At 35.6% G+C, this 25,200-nt stretch overlaps 2 protein-coding genes across 7 annotated transcripts in view; one reads left to right on the forward strand and one right to left on the reverse strand.

Annotated features, from left to right (window-relative positions):
• ofd1 (OFD1 centriole and centriolar satellite protein) overlaps positions 1-2,975 on the forward strand; it is a 29,228-nt gene extending 26,253 nt beyond the window's left edge. For all 3 annotated transcript variants that reach the window (NM_001319208.1, NM_001004496.2, XM_009305014.4), the window contains exons 17-23: positions 322-466; positions 795-895; positions 1,163-1,228; positions 1,582-1,673; positions 1,795-1,935; positions 2,722-2,786; positions 2,871-2,975. In NM_001319208.1, coding sequence (NP_001306137.1) covers positions 322-466; positions 795-895; positions 1,163-1,228; positions 1,582-1,673; positions 1,795-1,935; positions 2,722-2,786; positions 2,871-2,916 — 656 coding nt within the window. In that variant the 3' untranslated portion in view covers positions 2,917-2,975. The remainder of the gene's footprint in view (positions 1-321; positions 467-794; positions 896-1,162; positions 1,229-1,581; positions 1,674-1,794; positions 1,936-2,721; positions 2,787-2,870) is intronic.
• Positions 2,976-10,559: 7,584 nt separating this feature from the next.
• gpm6bb (glycoprotein M6Bb) overlaps positions 10,560-25,200 on the reverse strand; it is an 88,678-nt gene continuing 74,037 nt past the window's right edge. For 2 of the 4 annotated variants that reach the window (NM_001013334.2, NM_001362553.1), the window contains exon 7: positions 10,560-11,102. In NM_001013334.2, coding sequence (NP_001013352.2) covers positions 10,953-11,102 — 150 coding nt within the window. In that variant the 3' untranslated portion in view covers positions 10,560-10,952. 4 annotated transcript variants of the gene reach the window in all.

Below are 25,200 nucleotides of genomic sequence, written 5' to 3' on the forward strand. Positions count from 1 at the left end.
AGTTCTGAGGTTTTGAGAATCGAGGATCAGTTCTGAGGTGTTGAGAATCGAGGATCAGTTCTGAGGTTTTGAGAATCGAGGATCAGTTCTGAGGTGTTGAGAATCGAGGATCAGTTCTGAGGTGTTTGGTATCGAGCATCAGTTCTGAGATATATATATATATATATATATATATATATATATATATATATATAGTTTATTTGAACAGCTGAGTGTAATCGAGCATTTTTCAGAGTCTGACGTTCTTTTCTCTAGTGTGTGGTTTTGAGGTCTTGTGTGTGCAGTGTGTAATTGTTTATTTTGTTGTGTGTTTTGTCTCAGAGTGTGTGAAAGTATCCTCTAACACGGACAGACCAGCGCTGATGTTTCCAGAAAGACTCATTTCACCCATTCCTGCTGAGGAACTGAGCTCCTCCATCAGTCCCAGCAGCCCCGTCATGAAGAGCACCACACGACACACACAAAGGTGCACACACACACTCACATGACACACTCACACGACGTAGACACACACACAAATAAAAATTGCATTTTGAAGTGTGTTGTGATCGGAACCGCACAGGTTTGTGTATGAACTCTGCTTGTGTTATTCAGCATGATGTGCTCGAGTAAATCTCTTATTGATATAAGGAATTGTGTATTAGTCTAGTCAATTGTGTGTGTGTGTGTGTGTGTGTGTGTGTGTGTGTGTGTGTGTGTGTGTGTGTGTGTGTGTGTGTGTGTGTGTGTGTGTGTGTGTGTGTGTGTGTGTGTGTGTGTGTGTGTGTGTGTGTGTGTGTGTGTTGTTTTCTCAGTCCAGCCAAACTGCAGGAAATCCTCTTGTCCAGCTCCTCTCAGGAATCCTCACCGCAGCCAGAGAAAATCACACTGCACGACCTGACGGAGCCCATACAGAGTAAGAGCACACACACACACACACACACACACACGTGTCTGTGTTTGTTGTTGAATGCGCTTGTGATGTAGATGACTTTTTACTTCTTAGCCTTGTTTTTTTTTTCCAGAAAGTCAAAAAGCTGATTGTTTAGGTTAGGAGAGTATATGCAGGCTCTACAGTACAAAAACAATGGAAACCAATGTAAAGTCCCCACAATTCACTAAAACAAATCTCTCTCTCTCTCACTGTGCGTGTGCGTGTGCGTGTGTGTGTGTGTGTGTACAGTGGTATCTGCAGATCAGCCGTGTCTCCTTCAGGATTGTGAGCCGGAGCTCCAGCAGGATCATCCAGGTGAGATCATCAGGAATCTGTCGCTCAGATCTGTGTGTGTGTGTGTGTGTGTGTTTAGCAGCTTTTCCAACATCAGAGCCAACCCTTCTGTTTGCTTAATCGTTCATCATTTGTGCTGATTTAATCCCGTCTGATGCTCCACGGTGTTGCTGTTGTTTTGATTTTGAGATGTTGTGGGAATGTAATACACATGCGCCAGTCATTGCCGTGGTGTAATGTAAACGTTGATATGGACGACAGTCATGTGTTTCCATGTTGGGACTCTTATTTCTGATGTTTACTTCATTGAATAACAGTAAATAGGCTGTGTTCTTCAGCATTATACTGGACAAGCAGCTTTTTGTGTTTTCCAGATGTACAAATATCATCATCATCATCATCATCATCATCATCACAGCGTGAGGAAGAGCAGCAGAGAGAGACACACACACTCCAGCAGCAGCCGGTGAGATCAGCATATCTTTACTACTGTTGACATTATAGTTTCAGTTACAATCAAATATGAGTTTATTTCCTGTATTTTTCCTTTTATTTGTTCACTGCATGACCCCGGACCGCAAATCCAGCATGAGGAACAAACACAAGAGCAGCGTGATGATGCTGGGGGTCATGTGACTTCAGCGGCCTCACCGACTGGAGGAGCAGAAGAGGCCAATCCGCTGCAGAGATACATGCAGATGCTGATGCAGGACAAACAGCAGGAACAGGCGAGTGAACAACATCTAGTCTAATATTATTTACTGTCATCATGGCAAAGAGAAAATAAATCAGTTATTAGAGATGAGTTATTTAAACTGTTATGATTAGAAATGTGTTGAGAAAATCGGCTCTGTGTTAAACAGAAATTGGGGGACATTTTCAGGATGGTGAATAATTCTGACGAACTGTGTGTATATATATTTATACAAACCTTTATTTAAATATTTGAACATAATATCATGCAGGGCTGCAGGATCTTGGAAAAAAAACATAGACTGTAAAATATATGGACGTTGTATGCGTGATGTCACTTATAGGTTTCTGAAGAACACAAAAGAAGCCATCAGTAGGCGTGGCCAACCGTCGCCAAACACTTCACACAAAGCCAGAGATGAACATCTGATTCCATCCTGAATGAATCTATTTCTAAACGAATCATTTGAGTCAGTGAATCAAACGTAAAGACAGACACAAACAAATCGCAAACATAAATAGAATTTCTTGGCAGTATCACACACTTCTGCTGGCTCAATAATAATGATGATGTTTATGTGATATAATAAAGTTCAGTAATCTTACACAAGCAGGACATAAAGCCAGAGATGAACATCTGATTCCATCCTGAATGAATCTATTTCAAAACGAGTCATTTGAGTCAGTGATTCAGTGAATCAATCATGAAGACAGAAACATAAAACACATGCCAAATATGACATCTTGTCAGTATCACACACCTCTGCTGGCTCATTCATTATGATGATGTTTAATAACCATATACGATGTTGATTTTTCAGTCTCCAAATAAAGAGTCATCAGGGAGTCACGAGGAGAATCTTCAGTCTGAGAATCACGAGCACAGGTGATGAATCATTCATGAGTCATGTAAATGAGCTTCATTAATATGCACTTTTTAAATAACAATTGATTACAATCTGTCTTGCAGCGCCGGCGTGATTTCACACGATGAAGCCGACGATGATTTCTGGTGAATCTCGCTTCTGTTTTTATTGAATTGACCTTTTTAATAAATGTTCGGTCACGTTTCCGATGCCTGTCTGAGATCATCAGTGAAATGATGAATATTATAATAATGACAGGCAGTCTGATGGTGGAAAAGAAAACACAGAGAGATCCAGGAGGACTTTTATTTCATTTTCATACAAAATACAAGAGCTTGCTTCGTTCAGTTCATCAGTTTTGGGCAGTGTTTAATATTCACAATCCAGCATACTCGGCGGATTTCTATGATTATTAATGTCACTGGTGAGAATGACCAGCGCTTAAAGCATTAATATGAACACATCATACATCAAATCCTTCTGGGAGATTACAAAAGAGAAGTCTTAGGGCTTACAAAAGAGAATCATGCATCATATAGCGGTGTTCATCTTTAGTATACAATTCCCAAATAGCAGAACTAGAGGAATCTGCTACTGTTACACAAATAACAGCGGACTATTGGTTAAACAGACGATATTATACACAGATCATATATGAGAACTAGATGAAGAGTAATAACGCATGCCTACAAAGAGGAAACAAAAGCAGATAATAATGTTCAAATCTGCCTGCAGAGTCCACACAGAGGAGTTCATCCAGTCTGCTGCGTACCCAACCCATAATGACAACAAAAAAAGCGTTGGTGACACGGTGGCTCAGTGGTTAGCACTGCAGCCTCACAGCAAGAAATTCACTGGTTCAAGTAAAGGTTGGGTCAGCTGCTGTTTCAATGTGGAGTTTGCATGTTCTCCCCGTGTTTTTCCAAACACATGCACTATAGGGGAATTGGTGAACTAAAATAGCTGTTGTGTGTGTGTGTGTTCGTGTTTTTGTGACATATCAGGACACAAATCTGCAAAATGACATGGGTTTGACACAGGTATTGAAAAAAGGAGGTGAAATATGAGGACATTGGTGACGTAAATGCTTAAATCCTACAGAATGAGTTTAATCAGATTAAAGCTGCACACAGTCTCCTGTGATGGTTGGGTTTGGGGGTCGGGTGGTGGCAATACAATATACGGTTTGAACAGTATAAAATGAATGGAAACCTATGTAATGTCCCCACTTTTCACAAATACAAACGTGTGTGTGGGTGTTTTTCTGTACTGGGTTGCGGGAAGGGCATCCGCTGTGTAAAACATATGCTGGAATAGTTGTTGGTTCATTCCACTGTAGCAACCCCTGATAAATAAAGGGACTAAGTTAGAGGAAAATAAATAAAGCAAAGAGTGTTGTCATTATTTACAGTTGATGCACATTTTGTGAGTTTTCTGGGTAGAGGTCTGCATTTCTGAATGAAGCGCGGGAGCGGTCGGTACCTGGTGTAATTTTGGACGTGAGCGGGCGGTCTAACAATATCGCTCCCGACTCCCGAACACGCGTATGCATGTGTGTGAATGAGAGTGTGTGATGCCGCGTTTAGCTTGTTTGCTGCTGCTGCGGTGTGTGTGTGCGTGCGTGCGTGTGTGTGAATGAATGAGAGAGAGCTTTGTGTTGTCTGTGTGTGTGTGTGTGTGTGAATGAGAGAGAGCTTTGTGTTGTCTGTGTGTGTGTGTGTGTGTGTGTGAATGAGAGAGAGCTTTGTGTTGTCTGTGTGTGTGTGTGTGAATGAATGAGAGAGAGCTTTGTGTTGTCTGTGTGTGTGTGTGTCACTTGCTTGGTGCTGTGTGTCTGTGTGTGTGTGTTTACACACAGCTTGTTATAGGCTGTCTGGACTGTATAGCTGGGTGGTTTGTGGTTATGTTCTCCCCCTGTCCGTCAGCTGGAATGGGCGCAGCGGGAAGAAAACGGGTCGGGTCGGGTAGCGAGACAACGAATGCTGAACATAAGCAGGAGCGGTCGGGTTCTGACTAAAACCTGGCGGGAGCGGGATTCAAAATTTGGTCCTGCACAGATCTCTACTCTTAAGGGGGGGGGGGGGGGGGGGAAATCACTTTACCAATTTATTTTTTGGGAAGAAACAGGAAAAATAAATTGTTCTCCTACATTGAGATACAAAAATAGATTCTTACATTTGGTTTTTAATCTTAAGCTGACATTAAGATTTTTTTTCCCCCCATTTTTTTTTCTCAAAAAATATTTTTCTTTTTTTTTTTCTCTTAAAAAGATGAGATGATTTGTCAGCATCTTACATTTAAAAAATCTGTTTCTTTTTAATTTCTCCCTAAAATAACTTTTATTTTCCTTCGTCTTACTCCCTTATTTATCTGGGGTTGCCACAGCGGAATGAACCGCCAACTATTCCAGCATATGTTTTACACAGCTAATGCCCTTTCAGCCGCAAATGCAAACTGTTTGGACTGTGGGGGAAACTGGAGCACCCGGAGGAAACCCACGCCAACATGGGGAGAACATGCAAACTCCACACAGAAACACCAACTGACCAGCCGGGACTTGAACCAGTGACCTTCTTGCTGTGAGGCAGCAGTGCTAACCACTGAGCCACCCAAAATAACAATTAGAGGGAAAAAAAAAAAAGATTTTGAAAAATTGGAGGAAAATAAAAGGTCAAATATAAATGAGAAAATAAATGAAGACTGAAAATGTTTTAAGAGTTTTATTTTACCGCAGCATTTATTATTTTCCATCAGGGTTTCTGTTGATTTCACATTCACTGATGCAACACATGGATAAAAAAAATCTTCTGTGAAATGAGGAAAGTCCAGAGATGTGCATCTGCGGTGTCTCTAATGCACACTCACTACAGAACCAGACCTCAAATCATTAATGCAAAAGAGAAATACATAACGTTTTCAGACCAGCAATGTCAGGTTAGCCCACATATGATTACAAAAACTGAAAACTAACCGAGCTTAAAATGAACGAAAAAGTTTCTACCTAATGAAAAAGAGAGGAATGATGGCGCTTCCCTGATGCTGGACAGTAAATCAATGCTGAAGGTTTGCTGAATGTGAGGTAGTGAAGCGCTGTGTGTTATGTGTGCATACACTCTGCAGAAACACACACACAGATCTCTGCATCAAAAATGCGCTTGTGTTTCTGAAAAACATGCATGGTTCTTTAAAAGGTTTGCACAAAATTGCACCCGAATGCACTGCAGCAAAATAAAGATCCAGCATTTCTATTTTATTTTTGTTAAAGTCCATCACAATTCTGACTTTATTTCTGCTGTTCTCAGTTCATATCTTGATATTTGAAGTTCATTAAATTCCATAGTTGCAAAAAAAAAGTGTAAATGCAGCTTTATAACCCGAATCTGCAGAAAAACTCTCAATTTTGAGGGAAAAAGGGAGAAAAGTTGGTGATTTTTAATTCTTGCAATTATTTATGTTTTTTTACATGATGAATCTGCAATTGCAAGTTGAGGAAAAAATATTCTGAAAAAAATATCCAAGTAAAACAAAAAGTCAAATCTGCAAGATGGAGTAAACTCACAGCAGAAAAAAAATAAAGTTGCTCTTTAAAGAAAGAAGTTTAGCTCATAAAAAAGCAACAAACTTCAAATTCTGAGGAAAAATGCTGAAAATCAGAGGAAAAAAAGAGAAATATGTGACGCCTCTCAAAATCTCAGTTATGAACATTTCTCAAAATTCTGACTTTAATATTTGCACTCCTTTCCACTGTTCTTTTACATCTTAAATGTCTTTTTTTCATGTTAATTATCTAAGAAATGAACATGAAATGAGGAGTTTGTAAAACTCTGCAAGATACAGATCACTAATTTAGGACGGCTGAAACATAAAAATGCAAATGAGAGAAAGTCAGAATTAGGAGATTTGTTTTTTTATTGTTTGTCTTTTGAGTTCAGTGACTTCCATAATTTTGACTCTGGACACAAAACCAGTCATAAGTGTCCGTTTTTGCACATTGAGATTTATATATCGCCATTAATAATCTTTCCATTGAGAAACTGATTTAGAATTGACAATATTTGTTCCAGATAAAACAATCTGAAAATCTGCTGTGTTCACACACACACACACAAATCTAAATACAGAGGACAAATTAGGGGTGTAACGGATGACGGCTGATCCAAGATTCACACAGATCACAACCCACAGTTCTGAACACACATGACCTGTGGATTAACACATTTTTTTTTACTGGTAGATTAAACCTAAATTGTTACCGATGGCAGAGAGATCGTCTCTTGCTCATTCAGATCACATGTATGGAAGCATTCGGGCTTTCCTGTAAAATATAATGATGACGGAGGAAGTTGTGGTGGGTTATTAGGGATGTGGAGGGTTTCTCAGGTTATTAAAGGTGTTTTCTGTCTCTGCTTGTTTAGCCTGCATTCAGTGTTAGCTGCACGATTAATCAGTAAAAGATCAGGATCACAACACCCACGCAACATCAATTATAAATGATGCTGATTTGCATATGTTTATTAATCCGGCCAATCGCTGCATCCAAATCTGAAAACGCAAAAATCAAGTAAGAGAGTCTGTAGTGTTTTGAGTGAGTTATGAAGTTACAAACTGTCAAATAACACAGACGTTCTGGGAGAACAGTTTATAGTCTAGATTAAACCACTGATGTTTATGGTAAAGATTAAAATCACCTTCATGTGCATTTAACTTGATGCTCAAAAATGAAAGTTGTAGGCAGCAATTACATTATTTAACCAGTAGGTGGCGACAACCAGCCATCAAACATACACCACTGAATAATTCTTCAACAATGATCATCCAGCAATGACACATGAAGATTTATGAGTGAAGAACTCAGTCATTTATTGAAGATGACACTTAAAATAAATATGGGTTGTACTAATTATAATGTAACTGCAGTAGTAATAACAGTGCATTTTCACAGTACTGATTATTTTACTGTTTATTTGTAATCAGCTGATTATTTCCTCATTTTATTTGTAATCAAATTACAGCTTCTGAGTTGTTTGTTCAAACCAAAAGTGTCTTGCAGTGCTGTTTCAGTAATAAATGGAGAGCAAATTATATCTGTCTCCTCCCCTTTCTGGCTGACCTGAAAAATGGTCTGATTCATGCCTTAAAAAAAAACAATGTGATCCAAACTGTCAGATTCGTGATCCGTTACACCACTAGGAGAAATCACCTTTAAAGTTGCTCTAATTGTATTCTGGCCAATGCAAATTCTTAATTAAAAAATGCACTTAAATGTTTTCCATAAGTGTCGTCTTGTTTCTTGTCCAGATATCTACATATTCTTAAGTCAAGAAGCATTTTCTAGACAAGCAATTTCAGAAATAATAATGTTTGAATTAAGAGAGTTCTTACGGAGATCCGGAAGGGATGTGATGGTGGAGAAAAAAATGGGTGGAGGAAAAAAGAAATGTGATGGGTAAAAACATATTTTTGAAAGTTTTTGCGTTTCCTCGCAAAGTGAAGTTTCATAAACTAATATCGAGAGGAGCACGTGATATGATTGAGCACGACTGGCCGCTCATCCGTAATCAGTAATAATCCAGTCAGAATGATCCTAGCTTACTATAAATGGATCACTTTCTCCTTATTATCTTTGTTTTGGAAGAATCCCCCCTTCCACCCAATCTCCTCCTTTTCCTCTCTTTTCTAAAAGGGGGAGCTATCGAGACTATACCTGATCTCGGATCTCCTGATATGCTTATTGACCGGGTGGGAGCCCTGGGCTCAAATATCTCCGAGCTCAGGGTTCTCTCCCGGGACAGCATGCCAAACCTGCTATGAATGCTATAAGCATATCTAAGTGGGAACTCTTGAAACTGTCATTCGACAAACACTTCACTTCATACATGACGACCCTGTTTTTGCCGGGATTGTCCCGTATTTTACCTTTATATCCTATTATTAGGTATTTCCCCATATTTCTCTCATATTTTTATTCTTGAAAGCATGTTGAAATTAATATAAAAATATCTGAATGCACTTTTCTTTTCTATTAAAGCTGAGCGTCGATCAGCACCCCTCATTCAACCTCTGAATCAGTGAATGCATGTACAGTTGATGTCAGAATTATTAGCCCCCTTTTTATTCATTTATTTTTAAATATTTCCCAAATGATGTTTAACAGAGCCGAGCAATGTTCACAGTATGTCTGATAATATTTGTTCTTCTGGAGAAAGTCTTATTTGTTTTATTTCGGCTAGAATAAAAGCAGTTTTTGATTTTTTTAAACACCATTTTAAGGTCAATATTATCCCCTATTAGTCTACAGAACAAAACCATCGTTATACAATGACTTGCCTAATTACCCTAACCTGCCTAGTTAACCTAATTAACCTAGTGAAGCCTTTAAATGTCACTTTAAGCTGTATACTAGTGTCTTGAAGTATATCTAGTCAAATTTTATGTGCTGTCATCATGACAAAGCTAAAATAAATCAGTTATTAGAGATGAGTTATTCACACTATTATGTTTAGAAATGTGTTGAACAAAATGTTATCTCCGTTAAACAGAAATTGAGGGAAAAAATAAATAAGGGGGCTAATAATTCTGACTTCAACTGTACATGTGCTGACTGACGGATGCGTTCCGTATGATAAACAGATCCCAGAAGTTCTTCATTAAATGCTAAGCAAAATAATCTTGTATGTCCTTTAACATTATTTTCTGACCCCTTCGGCTGATTGTTTTGCTCGTTTAACTGGAAAAGCGGACTCATTATTTCTAAAAACAAAACAATCATTTCTGCTCGTCTAGAAAATGCTTCTTGATTTTATAATTTTTAATATATTTGAACAAAAAAAACAAGACAAAATGACACTATTTTTCATGATCTCTGCTTAATATTCCAATGATTTTTGGCATAAAATAAACATCAATAATTGCAACCTAATAATTTTAGCCAAATACATTCGTGCAGCTGCTTTTGTGCTCCAGATTCATCCATCATCTGCAACTCGAAAGAGCAGGAGAGATGTTTTGTTTTCAGAAATAATGCTTCAAAATGAAGTGAGATTTTCCCTTGAACAAGCAAAACAATCATGTGTCGTGTTCGCATGATTTTGACGCTCATTGGCAGATTATTTTGCTGGTTTTAGGTAAAAACTTGCTCTATTTTAAAACAACATTTCTGAAAACATGACTATAAGTTTTGCTTGTCTAGAAAATGCTTCTTCATTTAAGAATTTTTAATATATTTGAACAAAAAACAAGACAAAATGACACTTTTTTTCATGATTTCTGCTTAATATTCCAGTGATTTTTGGCATAAAATAAACATCAATAATTTCGACCCAATAATTTTAGCCAAATACACTCGTGCAGCTGCTTTTGTGCTCCAGATTCATCCATCATCTGCATTAAACGTGCATTTGATTTTAACATGCATGATTTTTTTCAGGAGAGAAATGAACAGTCTGCTCTGCATGTGTGTGTGTGTGTGTGTGTGTGTGTGTGTGTGTGTGTGTGTGTAAGTGATTGTAACTCAGGGGCCAATAGAAAGAGAAATAAAGATGTTTTGTTTTCAGAAATAATGCTTCAAAATGAAGTGAGATTTTCCCTTGAACAAGCAAAACAGTCATGTGTTCGCATGGTTTTGATGCTCATTGGCAGATTATTTTGCTGGTTTTAAGTAAAAACTCGCTCAATTTAAAAGTATTATCTCTGAAAACAGGACTATATGCTTTGCTTGTCTAGAAAATGCTTCTTGATTTCAGAATTGTGAGATATCTGGACCAAAGACGAGACAGAAACTCTCATTATTCTGCAGTGGGAACATGATCTTTACTTAATAACCCAGTGATTTTTGGCATGAGGTAAAAATGCTGAATTTCAACCCACACCAATATCATTTTAGCCAATTCCCCTCAAAAAAACACCCCCGTGCAACTGCTTTAGTGCGCCAGAAAGACACGATCCTCCTCATCAATAAGCTTGTGCATTTGAATGATTTTAACATGCATGATTTTTTTCAGAAATGAACACAGTCTGCTCTGCATGTGTATGTGTGTGTGTGTGTGTGTGTGTGTGAAATAGTGCAACGTTTGAAACTCAAGGGCCAATAGAAAGAGAGTGAGCAAGAGCAGCGGTGTGTGTGTGTGTGTGTGTGTGTGTGTGTTAGTGTGTTAGTTAGCTGTGTTTAGTGGCGCTGCTGATCCTCCTCACGAGTACGAGTGCAGACAGTCTTTGGAGCGGGACTGGATGTCCTGCAGCTCGCGCTCCTCCTTCAGTTTGATGTCCTGATACGAGTGTAAGTGACTGGCGTCCTTTAGATAAGCCCAGTTTGCAGAAAGGATCATTAGGAAATGGATCTGCAAGAGACGCCCGGCAGCAGGTTAACAACGCAGAGCACGGCTACACATTAACACACACACACACACAGACACACACAGACATGTACAGTTGAAGTCAGAATTATTTGCCCTCCTGTATTTTTTCCCCAATTTCTGTTTAACAGAGAGCAGATTTCTTCAACACATTTCTAATCATAATAGTGTTAATAGCTCATCTCTAATAACTGATTTATTTTCTCTTTGTCATGATATCAGCACATAATATTAGACTAGATATTCTTCAAGACACTAGTGTTCAGCTTTAAGTGACATTTAAAGGCTTAACTAGGTTAATTAGACCAGGGGTCCCCAAACTTTTTAGCCTGCCACTCCCAATATAACAACGCCAGTGACTCGTGACCCCCAATATTCCTTGAGGTGGTTATAAATATTAAATCTTGCACGCAGCGGCGAACATACCAACAGGCCCAAGTCTTTTCATCATTTAATCTTGGAGAACGCCACTCAGAGACCGTCCTCCATGTTCAGTTGTGGCCTGTATTTATTTTTACTGTATGCGAGGGCCATAAAGGTGTCCGAAAGTTGAACCTGGTGCCATAAGATCAATGTGCTGCATCTGATGCTGTTGCTGTGTCTTTAATATAACGTAATCACCCCCAGGGGTTGCAAAAAAAAAAAAAAAAAAAAATCGAAAGGATATTCTCTATTTCCACCTGGGTATTCTCATCCCGAGGCCCTCAGACCACATAGCACCACTGATTCGATCCAAGACCAGCGACGAGATGATCCCAAGGTTTCCATAATCCTGGACCAGGCCGTATCCTGAGCAGCTGCTGTAGTGGTCATGGAGGAGTGGAGAGCATGAGACTGATTCCTGTGACGCTCCAGGGACAGACGAGTCTTCGCTGAGGTCCAGCTTCCAGCCTAAACCACTGAGACTGCAGCTCTGCACAAGACGTTTGGCCAGCGGAGAAATGGTGGTGTCCATATGAGCCTGATTCTCGAGGTTTTTTTTTTTTATTTTCGCCAATGGGTGAAGTTTTTTCCTCGCCGCTGTCGCCACTGGCTTGCATTGTTCCGGACTTATAGAGCTGCGCATTGATGGATTTGCTCTTCAGTGTTTGGACTCTCAGTAGTGATTATTAACTCACACTGAACTGAACTGAACTGAACTTAAACACTAAAAACTGAACTACACTGTTTCAATTTACTGTAATCTTCTATGTGAAGCTGCTTTGACACAATCTACATTGTAAAAGCGCTATACAGTACAAATAAAGCTGAACTGAATTAATTTGATGGCTGTATATTTGCATGTTGTTTTTGAATTGTTTATCATTAACATGTTAACAATGTTACTATTAACTATGATTTTGTTCTTAAATGGATTATGGCTAAAATATGTAAATTCTAATAGTTTATTAAAATTAATTTGATTTTTGGAAATTGCCTAGCGAACCCCCCTCATTGTCCCACAACCCCTCGGGGGGATCCCAACCCCCACTTTGGGAACCACTGGTTACAGTTAGGGTAACTAGGCAAGTCATTGTATAACAGTGGTTTGTTCTGAGACAATCCAAAACAAATATTGCTGAAAGGGGCGAATAATATTAAGCTTAAAATTAAAAACTGATTTCATTCTAGCTAAAAATTAAACAAATAAGACTTTCTCCAGAAGAAAAAATATTATCAGACATACTGTGAAACTTTCCTTGCTCTGTTAAACATCATTTGGGAAATATGTGGAAAAGATAGCAAAAAAAGTAAAATAAAAAAATTCACAGGAGGGCAAATATTTCAACTGTACTATAACTGTACACACATCAAATGTTTGAAGTCAGGAAGATGTGTTAATGTTTTAAAAGAAGGCAATTCTGCTCTCTAAGAATGATCTGATTAAAATACAGGAAAATAGTGAAATAATATTACAAATTTCATTCATTCATTTTCCATCAACTTAAGCCAGCAACTATTCCAGCTGCAACCCAGTACTGGGACACACCCATACACACTCAATCTCACACACACACACACTCATACACTATGGCCAATTTAGTTCAATTCCCTATGGCGCATGTGTTTGGACTGTGGGGGAAACCAGAGCACCCGGAGGAAACCCACACCAACACAAGGAGAACATGCAAACTCCACACAGAAATGCCAACTGACCCAGCCGTGAACCAGCGACCTTCTTACTGTGAGGCCACAGTGCTAACCACTGAGCCACTGTGCTGCTACATCATAATAAGTCCTCATATTACACAGATTTCTGAAGGATCATGAACACTGAAGACTGGAGTAAAGATGCTATATAGTCTTCTTTGAATTAAAGGAATAAACAAAAGGTGAAACTACACTAAATAAGAAAATGTGTAATATTTCACAATTGAACTGTATTTATTGTATATTTCATCAAATGAATGCAGGATTGGTGAGCAGAATTGCCTTTTAAAACATTCACAAATCTTACCGTTTCCAAGCTTTTGACTGTATATACATACTTATAATATAAGGTTTACAAGGACTCCCCATAGGCGTAATGAATTTTGTGCTATAAAAAAATGCATATTATAATCCTTAACCTACATTATAAAAAAACTAATAAGTGTAATATATATTTTTGAATTATGAAGACACAATTATATCCTCATAACCCAGCTTAATAGAGTACAATTAAGTCATACCTATGTCTTTATATTAATTGTGTCCTCATAAACCATTTAAACAAGTATACACACACAAACACACACACACACATATATATATATATATATATATATATATATATATATATATATATATATATATATATATATATATATATGCTCGTGTAAAGGAATAATTCACGCTTGCATGAAAACACACTAGCACTCATGTTGTTTCAAACCTGTATGCTTTTGTCTTTTACATGATGTCTTAATGTTGAGGTTTTTATACATATTCATATTATTTTATTATAATGAAACACATTGTACACATAGTATTATTATTATTGGTTTGGTTTTAAATGTAATGTTAGAATTAATATTTAGCAAATTTATATTCATTTAATATTTAAACATTATTTTAATATTACAAATAGTATTTCACTTCAGTTTTACTTTTCATTTAATCGTTCAATTTTCTTCAGCTTAGTCCCTTTATTAATCAGAGGCTGCCACAGCGGAATGAACCGCCAACTTATCCAGCATATGTTTTACATAGCAGATGCCCTTGCAGCTGCAACCCAACACTGGGAAACACCCATACACTTACATTCACACTCATATTCTACGGTCAGTTTAGTTCATCTATTCCCCTATAGCGCGTGTGTTTGGACTTGTGGGGAAACACCAACTGACCCGGCCGAGACTCGAACCAGTGACCTTCTTGCTTTGAGACCACAGTGCTAACCACTGCGCCAACATAAATTAATATTTTTTTAAAATCTTCAAATGTAGTCTAATTATAAAATAGATACTATTAAGTTTCATATTTCTTACATATTTAATTTAATATCACTAATCTGAATATTGATATTGTTTAATAATTTTACGGATGATGATATTTAGCATTTTGCAATTTTCTTTAACATTTTTTTTTTGGTGTTATTATGAAATAAATGCATATTTATGATGTTAAAATATTGATAAATATTATAAAAGAGCTATTCAATTTATTAAACTTTTATTTTGCAGAACCTTACTATACTAAATGTGTTAACAATACACTAAAATGCACAAAATTTTTAACTTTATATAAAAAGCTGATATTATATTTGGCATTTGCAACAAAATAAGTAAACGGTATCATAACTTTCATTAGTTTGTGTGCCGTGATTTTGGGTTACTCAAACTTTTCAGTCAGGCAGTGACTCCTAAAATAGCAACTCCAGTGACTCGCGAGCCCCACTATGCTCGGAGGTGGTTATAAGCATACAAATATTGCTCACAATAGTGCACAAACACACACACACACACACACATACACATACACCAATAGGAACTATATAAACATAAGCATATTGTCGACACTAAAAAGTGCCACCATATCTTTATTATAATCATTATTCATTTGTTTAATTAAAAATGAACATCACTTAATGAGAATGAGTACAATGTTTATAGCACAAGACTATTCTTGGTTTAATTTTGGAGACTTTTAGCCAGTTGGAGATCATCCTCCTTGTTCAGTCGTGGCCTTAATTTTAAATGTATGCGAGTGTTATAAAGTTTATTATTGTACCGCAAAATCAATTCTGCCGCAACTAACGCTATTGCTGTGATGTTAATCTAGCATAGTAACCCCAGGGGTCACAAATAATATATAATGATTGATAAAAAATGACACCTCTAATAGTTTAATAGAACATATGAGATTTTTGGAAATCACCAAGCAATCCCCCATCATTGTCTCGCGACCCCCACTTTGAGAACCACTGCCGTTAATCACTAAAAATAAAAATGATATTCACTATATGCAATTAAACATAATATATAAAGTTATCTGCACAATAATTAACAAAAACTGAAATTTTACGAATTTTATTATTATTATTTTTTAATTTTCAAAAAAAATTTTTTTTACATATTTAAAATATTCACATGATAATGTCACGCCTTTTAGTGTTTGACAGCAAAGCCATATGCATGTGCGAAACAACATGACGAGTGTGTTTACTTATTCCTTCAGCACACACACACACACACCTGCAGACAGACAGAGATTCATTATAAGACATGTTTAATGAGCATTAATAAACAGAAGAGCTCGGGGTGTGAAGAGGAAGAGCTGAAGCAAAGCTGGGGTTAGTAAAACACACATACACTGCATCTGGGCTGAAAAAACACACATGCTGCAAGTGTGTTGAATGCTTGATTCTGATTGGCTGATGATCACCCTAAGGTAGGGATGTCTAAACTCGGTCCTGGAGGGCCGGTGTCCTGCAAAGTTTAGTTCCAACCCTAATCAGACACACCTGGGCTAGCTAATCAAGCTCTTACTAGGCTTTCTAGAAAGATCTTTGCAGGTGTGTTGAGGCAAGCTGGAGCTAAAATCTGCAGGATGTCAGCCCCCCAGGACCAAGTTTAGACACCCCTGCCCTAAGGTGTTTGGTTATTGTCAGATAAAGGCACAGCTAAAGTAGTTCCGGCAGGTTTAGAGCACATTACAGCTCCATATCACTCCGCTGAATGAATAGTCAAAAATCACAGCAGGAGGAGATGTGGAGACCACTAGTGCTACACACAGGAGACTTTTGAGGAGGACAAACACCTAATAAACTCTCAAATACAACATCTCAACTGTGGATTTAGCTCTGATCATCATAGCAGAAGCAAAATAACCACTTCTGGGATGGTGAAAAATTAGAACATGATCAAGGTTATTATAGTTTTGCACTTTAAATCAGTTTGTATTTCAATATTATAGTCACACTGTATAATATTGCATTAGTTTAGTTATTTATTAATCATGCACTGTAAACAATGGTAAGTTAAATCACACTGTATAATAAGGTTGCATTAGTCAAGTTAGTTATTAATCATGCACGGTAAAAATGGTTAGTTGACTTTACTTTAAATAAGTGAGTAAACATGTTGCTTTTAAAACAAGTAGTTGCCGTTATTAAAAACAAAATGAGTAAATTGTTAACAAAAAATAAGTAAATGAATTATGTGCATAATTATAAAAATGTAGTCACACATTATAATAAAGTTGCATTCGTTTAGTTATTTAATAATCATGCACTGTACACAAATGACTAGTTGACTTAGAGTAAATGAGTTAATCTGTTGCTTTTAAAACAATTAGTTGAGTTTAAAGTATCTGGTAAAAGCAAAAGACAAATAAGTAAATAAATCATGTGCATAATTATAAAAAATAAACGTAAAAATATTGTGTAACTAAACAAAGAATACTGTGGTGTGTTCAAAAACAAGGAGTCAAAATCAAGTGTTTTTTTTCCTTGAAACAAGCGAAATAATCTAAATATAAACCCAAAACAACATAACTGGCAGATTATTTAGCTTGTTTTAAAGAAAAACCCACTCAAGACAAAAACTCTTTCATGCCGTGTAAAGATTACATGTGTAAATACAACCTAGTTGACATTTTTTGGCAGAAAAAATCATGTTTTAAGATTATATACACAGATGTTTCAGAAAATAAACATGCAAGTTTCTCTAAACAGCTGAATGTCTGACTTTACACAAACGTTTCCAGCCTCACTTCAGTTTATTACACACAGCTTAATTTCTAAAATAATTAGTTTTGTTTCTCTGCATGTATAGACTACTTTGGATGTTACTGACATTTGATGAAAAATTCTTTTACCCACTATATATTCAATATTTGTGTCAAAAATGCAATATATTTTTACACACTCTAAAAAAAGGAACATGACCATTTCTTTTAATGTCTGATGGTAAATCATACTAAACGTTTACTATTTTAGGTCTGTTAGGATTACCTAAATGATTTACATCTGCTAAATGCCAAAATAATGAGAGAATGTTTTTTAGAGAATTTGTTATTCATTTCTAGACAGCCAAGAGTTTACACACATTTCATTTTTTTAGCTTTGCTTTTAAACTATATAGCTTTGGTCAAATGTTTTGGGTCTCCTTCCACAAGCTTCTTACTAAGTATTTTGGCCCATTCCTCCTGACAGAATTGGTGTAGCTGAGTCAGATTTGTCGGCTGTCTTGCTCGCACAAGCTTTTTCAACTCTGCCCACACATTCTCTATAGGATTGAGTTCAGGGCTTTGTGATGGCCACTGCAAAACATTCCCTCTGTTGTCCTTAAAGCACAATTTGGCAGTGTGCTTAGACTCATGGTCTGTTTGGAAGAGCCATTTGTGGCCAAGTTGTAATGTCCTGGCTGATGTGTTGAGATGTTGCTTCAGGATTTCTCCATCATGTTCTTTCTTCATGATGCCATCTATGCTGTGAAGTGGACCAGTCCCTCCTGCAGCAAAACAGCCCCACAACATGATGCTGCCGCCCCCATACTTCACAGTTGGGATGGTGTTCTAGGCTTGTAAGCTTTCCCCTTTGTCCTCCAAATGTAACACTGCTCATTATGGCCAAACAGTTCGATCTTAGCTTCATCAGAGCACAGGACATGTCTCCAAACATGAGTGTTTTCCCAGTGTAATTCAGCTAATGGTAATCTGGCTTTGTTGTTGATTCTGGCTTGTTGATTTTCCCATGTTGTCACACCAGGAAGCAGTGTGTTTGAGCTTTTCCTTCAATACTATTCTACAGTTGTGCCTCACATTAACTCAAATGTTGTCAATTAGCCAATCAGAAACTTCCTAAACCTTGACATCATCATCTGAGCTTTTCCCGAGGCAGAATAATCTTATTGTGTGTAAACTTGACTTTCAAGAAGAGTTATAACAATTTCTCAAACAATATCTCTCTCATTATTCTGCTATTAAGCAGAACAGAAACGCGTGTGACCTTCCTAACTTACCTACAAGAGGCAAAGTTTAGTCACATTAACATCTGACTTGTTTTTAAATGGTTATGTGCCTTTCTATAGTGGATGTAAACTTCTGATTTCAACTGTGTGCATATATATATATATATATATATATATATATATATATATATATATATATATATATATATATATATATATATATATACATTTTTAATTACATTTATTAAATGGCTCAATTAGAAATGTAATTGCTTGTCTCAATACTACTTAAAACTTATAAAATGAATACTTCAGCATTTTAATAACAAACATAATATGACCATTTGATGATCAAGAACATTTGAGATTATTATCAATGCTGAAAACATATTTTTATTAATATTTGACATTTTGGTAATAAAACTCTGGATGAACTTTATAGAACACTAATCAAAAACAATACAATTAAATAATTATATTTATATATAATTATTTACTCTAATTATATCTTGCCCTCTAGTTCAAGTTAAACCCATGCCAGCAGACGTTTAGTATAATGTTCTCAATATAAGCACGCATTTAACAAAATCTTAATTATGATCTTCATTATCTTGTATATGATGTTTTTAATGAGTTTAAATCAAAGCACACATCCTAATGACAGCATGTTTTTGTTTATTAATAATAAAGCAGACAGTGTTATGATGAGCAGATCATATAATAATACATGACAGGATCTGTTCTGATAAATGCACTCTGGCCTTACAGATAATGCAGCTAAATATGTGCTTAGTTGTTATTTGCTGGTGTTTCTTCACTCTTTCAGTGAACACGTCTGTGTTTAAAAGAACATATGAGTGAAATCATAGAGGACTAGATTAGTTGTGAAGCTGTACAGCGACTTTAACACTTCATGGAGATTAATAACAGCAACAATCTTCATAATACTGCTTTAAACAAACGATAAAAACAACACTGAACACTGTAAACAGGCCTGAAAGAGGAGAACACTGTAAAAACACTGGCACAACCGGCAGAATTCAGGAAAATTAAGAGCTTTAGAAAACACAGTTCCCCCTAATAAACAGATTCTGGAAGTAAAAAAAAATATATCACATTCATTTTCTCAAAAAAAAAAAAAAAGGAAGAAAATTATCCAAATAAAACCTCGCTGCCTTAAATGTTTGTTAGTGATTTGAGTCCTAAAAAAACTTGTATACATTTTTTTCTACCAAACGTTGCTGTTTAAACTGTAAAATAAACATAATGTCTCAAAACATGGCACGCTTTTTATTATTTTGTTTAAAAGAAGGCTCTGAATGACATCTTTTTTTGTTATTTTAAGAAAAGAAATCAGTTTTGTTTAGTTATTTATAAATTGATTAAATGCAGAGAAACAGATTTCTCAAGTGGTCTATTTTATATATATATATATATATATATATATATATATATATATATATATATATATATATATACAACAGTTCTGTCTGGTTCTCAAATCTGATTGGCTGATAGCCGTGTGATATTCTGCAATATCAGAACTCCTACAGCCTCTTTACCCTTTGTGTATTACTCCGCCCACATACAGCCAGCAAAAAGCAGACACTACAGATCTAAAGTTTAAAAGATGCACGCTCAGCTGTTTAACTGTCAGCTTATGATTTCAAACCAACGTGGAAGAAAGTAGTTCCTCATACAAAAGGGTTTTTGAGACTCTCATGTTTGATTTTGTTTTTATATACACGATTATGCCGTCAAACTGTTGTATAAATGCAATATCACACGAGTAGCAGTGCGATATGGCTGTATATCAGCACTGGTAGGGGGCACTATCACACGCCTCCCACCAGTGCTGATATACAGCCATATCGCACTGCTACTCGTGTGATATTGCTCATATATACAGGGGCGCACCTGCACATGTACCGAGGGGTATGCAGGTTCAAGTTCTGCGCCTCCGCACACCATAGAATATTACTGTTTTTACATGCTATACAGAATGGAAGTATGCGACTTCGTACGCAGTCCATGTGTGGCCGTGCTTCACTGTGACCCTGCTTGTTAAATAAGCCCAGTGACTTGGTGGCGATAATGAATAACTAATGATATGGCGGCCCCGTTGCTCCCAAAAACATTAGAAGTTGATTAAAAGTATGGTAATAATAGTGTGGCTTAATCTTACCAATCTCTTATTATGCAATTAGTCATGGCAGTTTTTATTTTAAGGCATTGTTTGATCTTGTTTTTTTTCGTTTTTTATTTTGCGCTCCACATCTCTTCACTCCTCTCTTCATTTTGAACATGTGACTGTAAACGAGCAATGCAATGATATCCAGCTGCAACGGATCAATCAAATGGTCAACAGAGGGGGAGGGGTGGTATAATTATTTATTTAATAAAATACAATATTATACACTTATAAAATGCTAAATAAACATTATTAACAAAAGACATTTAATTATTTTTATTATTGTAAACTTTTAATAAGGATAATTTCAAAAACAGTTTTCGCAATATGCCCATACCCCCACCCCCAATGTTTGGCGCCCCTATGTGGTGCATTTACTGCATACCCCCTTTTTGCGCCCATATATATATATATATATATATATATATATATACATACATTCTGTCTGTTTCTCAAATCTGATTGGCTGATAGCTGTGCAATATTTCCGTAATAACAGCTCTCACACAGCCTCTTCACCCTTCTGTATTACTCCGCCCACATAGAGTGACAGCAGATCAATAAACTCACCACAGTCTGACAAATATTGCAGCTGTTGAACAACATCATGTACTATTGAGGCTTTTTCAGGAAAGAATGTAGTTGTTTAGACGGCAACTATGCAGTTTAATCATGAGGATAGTGCCTATTTTAGATAATTATAATTTTGGAGATTGACCGCATTCACGGCCATCAGCCTTTCATACTGAGCAGAGCAAAGATGGTTGACGCTGACGCTGCCAAAAGATGGCGACAGAGAGCACATAATAAAAAAAAACGTGTAATTTCTAATTACAGCTGATCAAATCATTATAAAATTGTTAAGTGTCATTCTAAGTCGTTCTCTCTCTCTTTTGTATGCTGTAGTGCTGTATTTATACCACAGTAATCTGCTAGTGTTTGCTTTGCTCTGATTTTTTTCTGGGTTAATTATTGTGATCTCCCGATTACAACAGAGAAATACTGGGAAATCTCTGTAGACTGATGACAATTCATGCCTTATAATCTTAAAATGTTTTGTCATCACTTTGGACATTGCACTAGAGAATCATTCAAACACTAGCAATAAAGTGACACGTGTAAATTAGCAGCAGTTTCTGCTGTTCTGACAACAGCTGCAGATGTGAATGAATGGAGGAAGAAAGTAGTTCCTCATACAAAAGAGTTTTTAGACTGTCTGTGTTTGATTTTCTTTTTCATATACATTATTATGCCGTCAAGCTGTTCTATAAACACAATATCACATGAGTAGCAGTGCGATATGGCTGTATATTGTAACTGGTGGGACAGTAAGGCAATTGGCCTGCGGCCTTAAACCAATGCACGCCTCCCACCAGTACCAATATACAGCCATATTGCACTGCTACTCATAACAGCTTGACGGCACAATTGTGTATATAAAAAAGAAAATCAAACTTAGAGAGTCTAAAAACTCTTTTGTATGAGGAACTACTTTCTTACGCCGTTTATTCGCATCTGCAGCTGACGTCAGAACAGCAGAAACTGCTGCTAATTTACACTTGTCACTTTATATATATATATATGAAGAGCTTAGATGCAAAAACCTGTAAATTAGTATGTAATATATTATACATTAATAATAATAATACACACAGCATTTTTCTCAGACTGCTGTGTTTAGGCTTAACGTTCTTTTAATTGCCTTTCAAGTTATATAATTAAACAAAAACATAGGAGGCTGAAAAAAATTTCAGGAGAAAATTTAAGATGTCATTTAGAGTTTTTTGCATCTTAACTCTTCATAAATAAATAATTTAGATTTCATATTTGTTTAATTATGTATACGTCATTTTTTAACACTTCAAATTTCATTATAAATGAAATCCATGTCTAATTATTTAAATGAAGTCTTCTTTTTCTAATTATAAAATACTTTTTTTAATTAAATTAAATGTTGTAATTTTATAAATCACCTGGTTATTTTGGTTTTTGCATCAGAACTTTATACTAAAAAAACAGAATCTCTATTGAGAAAATGAATGTGAAAAGGCTGAAATACTGAAAGACACTTGATTTATAGCTGAGGACAACATTATTCGCCCTGCTGTGAAATTGTAATTATTTCTTAAATATTTCCCAAGTAATAACTGATTAATTTTATCTTTGCCATGATGACAGCACATAATATTTGACTAGACACTAGTATTCAGCTTAAAGTGACATTTAAAAGCTTCACTAGGGTAATTAGGGTAAAGTTAGGGTAATTATGCAAGTCATTGTATAACAGTGGTTTGTTCTGGAGACAATCCAACACTAATATTGCTTAAGGGTGCTAATAATATTGACCTTAAAATGGGTTTAAAACAATTAAAAACTGCTTTTATTCTAGCCCAAATAAAACAAATAAGACTTTCTCCAGAAGAAAAAAACATTATGGCAAATACTCTGAAATTGTCCTTGCTCCATTAAACATCACTTAGGAAATATTTGAAAAGAGTTAAGATTTGACAGGGGGCGAATAATGTCGCCCTCTAGTGGCAGCTCTTCTGTTTACAGCACCTGCTGATTGCTACATCCGTGTAGAAACTCCTATATTTACACATTACATGTCAAAAAGCAATGCAAAGCATCTCATTTGCTTTCATCTCTATTATTTTAGTCCATATTGTCAGTGGAAAACTGCTCATTCTAGGCACTTTCATGCAACGGTGTTAAAATTTAGTGCAGCAGTCCTCTCGACTCTTAAACTTCAACACAGCAAAGTTATATGTGGTAGCCATCATGTAGATGAGCTGGTGGAGAAAACACACATGAGAGACGCTGAATCAGTGACGCACGTATTACAGTATACTTTAAGTCAACCCATAACACTGGAAGAGTCTCAGGACACTAGATAGTAGCTACAGTCAATTTTAATACATGTAATGCATTAGTATTGGTTATTTTAGATTATCTTGCTGCTAAATGCACATGCATGATATGTTTAAAAATAATATAAATAAATTAGAAATAATAAAAATATGTGTTTAAATAAATAATATATAAAATATTTATAATATAAAATATATTCATACAAAATAAATGAAATATTTGAAAAAGGAAATAATATTAAAATAAGGTTTACACAATAAAAAGTATGATGTTTGTAAAAAACAAGTATTTAATAAAATTAAGAAATACTCTCAAGAAACAATGCATGGCAAAACCTATAAATATTTAAAATAAACAAGTAAACTGTATAAAGAAAAGCATGCTATCTGTTAAAAAATGACATAATAATTCATTAAAATTAGAAAATAAATAAATAAAATATCTATTTTAGAAAGAAATCAAATTTAAATGTAAAATAGACAGAAATTACACAAAAAGTGGAGTGAAAAGAATGGCAAAACTTTGTATTTTCTAATTACAGTGAAATCTAATTCAATGAAAAAATATCTAAAACAGACAAATAAATGTTTACTAAAAATTATGGTATCTGTAAAAACATAAAACATTTATTTATTCAAATAATTAACATTTATTATAAATTAAATAAAATTAAAATAAGAAAATTTAAATGATCATCACAAATAAAATTTGGTGAATATAATATGTATAATATAATATGTTTCTTACAATTAAAAAATACAAAAATGCTATGCAATGCCTTGATGATAATAAACACTGATCATGTGACACATCAGACACTCCCAGTATTGACGGGGTTATTGATTATAATTCCAATCATCTAGTTTTGCTCAAATTCATTCCAGCAATATTTTGAAAGATTCAACAACACTCTGAATCTCCCATCATGCATGACTACAGAATGCCAGATAACCGAAAAACCATGTACAACAGCATAAACTGAGCATACTTTTAAATAATAGTGAATTAAGCAGGTTTATTTTAGTAGAACGTCTCCTCACTAACTATTAGATCATTCAGAAATAAAGCTCATGGTTTGCAGTAAATGGCGCTGGGAATGAAGGGACAAAAGGAGGAGGAAGAGGAACAAACACCCCAAAAATATACAAACAGAGCTGGGTACTTGAATATATTTAATCAGGAATTACATTAGATGACAAAAATCTGGAGTAAAATACTTAATAAAATATATGTGAAATCAAATCAGTGTTAGCACAAAAGTAATCTAAATGTAATGCAAAAGTAGTCAGATTATGTTACCCTCACTCACAATCCTTCTGCTTAGTCCATGATTTACCAGGGGTCGCCATAGTGGAATGATTGTTACCAAAAAAGTTATCCAAAGTAGTCAGATTAAGTTACTACACAAGTAATCTAAATTTAATCCAATAGTCATATTACGTTACCATAAAAGTAATCTAAATGTAATCCAAAAGTAGTCCAATTACATTAACATAAAAGAAAAAGAGTAATCTAAAGTAGTCAGATTACATTAACATAAAACTAATCTATATGTAATTCAAAAGTAGTCAGATTACATTACCATAAAAATAATCTAAGTGTAATCCAAAAGTAGTCAGATTACATTAACATAAAACTAATCTATATGT

This window comes from Danio rerio, chromosome 9 (assembly GCF_049306965.1).
Source record: "Danio rerio strain Tuebingen ecotype United States chromosome 9, GRCz12tu, whole genome shotgun sequence".
Lineage (NCBI taxonomy): Eukaryota > Metazoa > Chordata > Actinopteri > Cypriniformes > Danionidae > Danio > Danio rerio.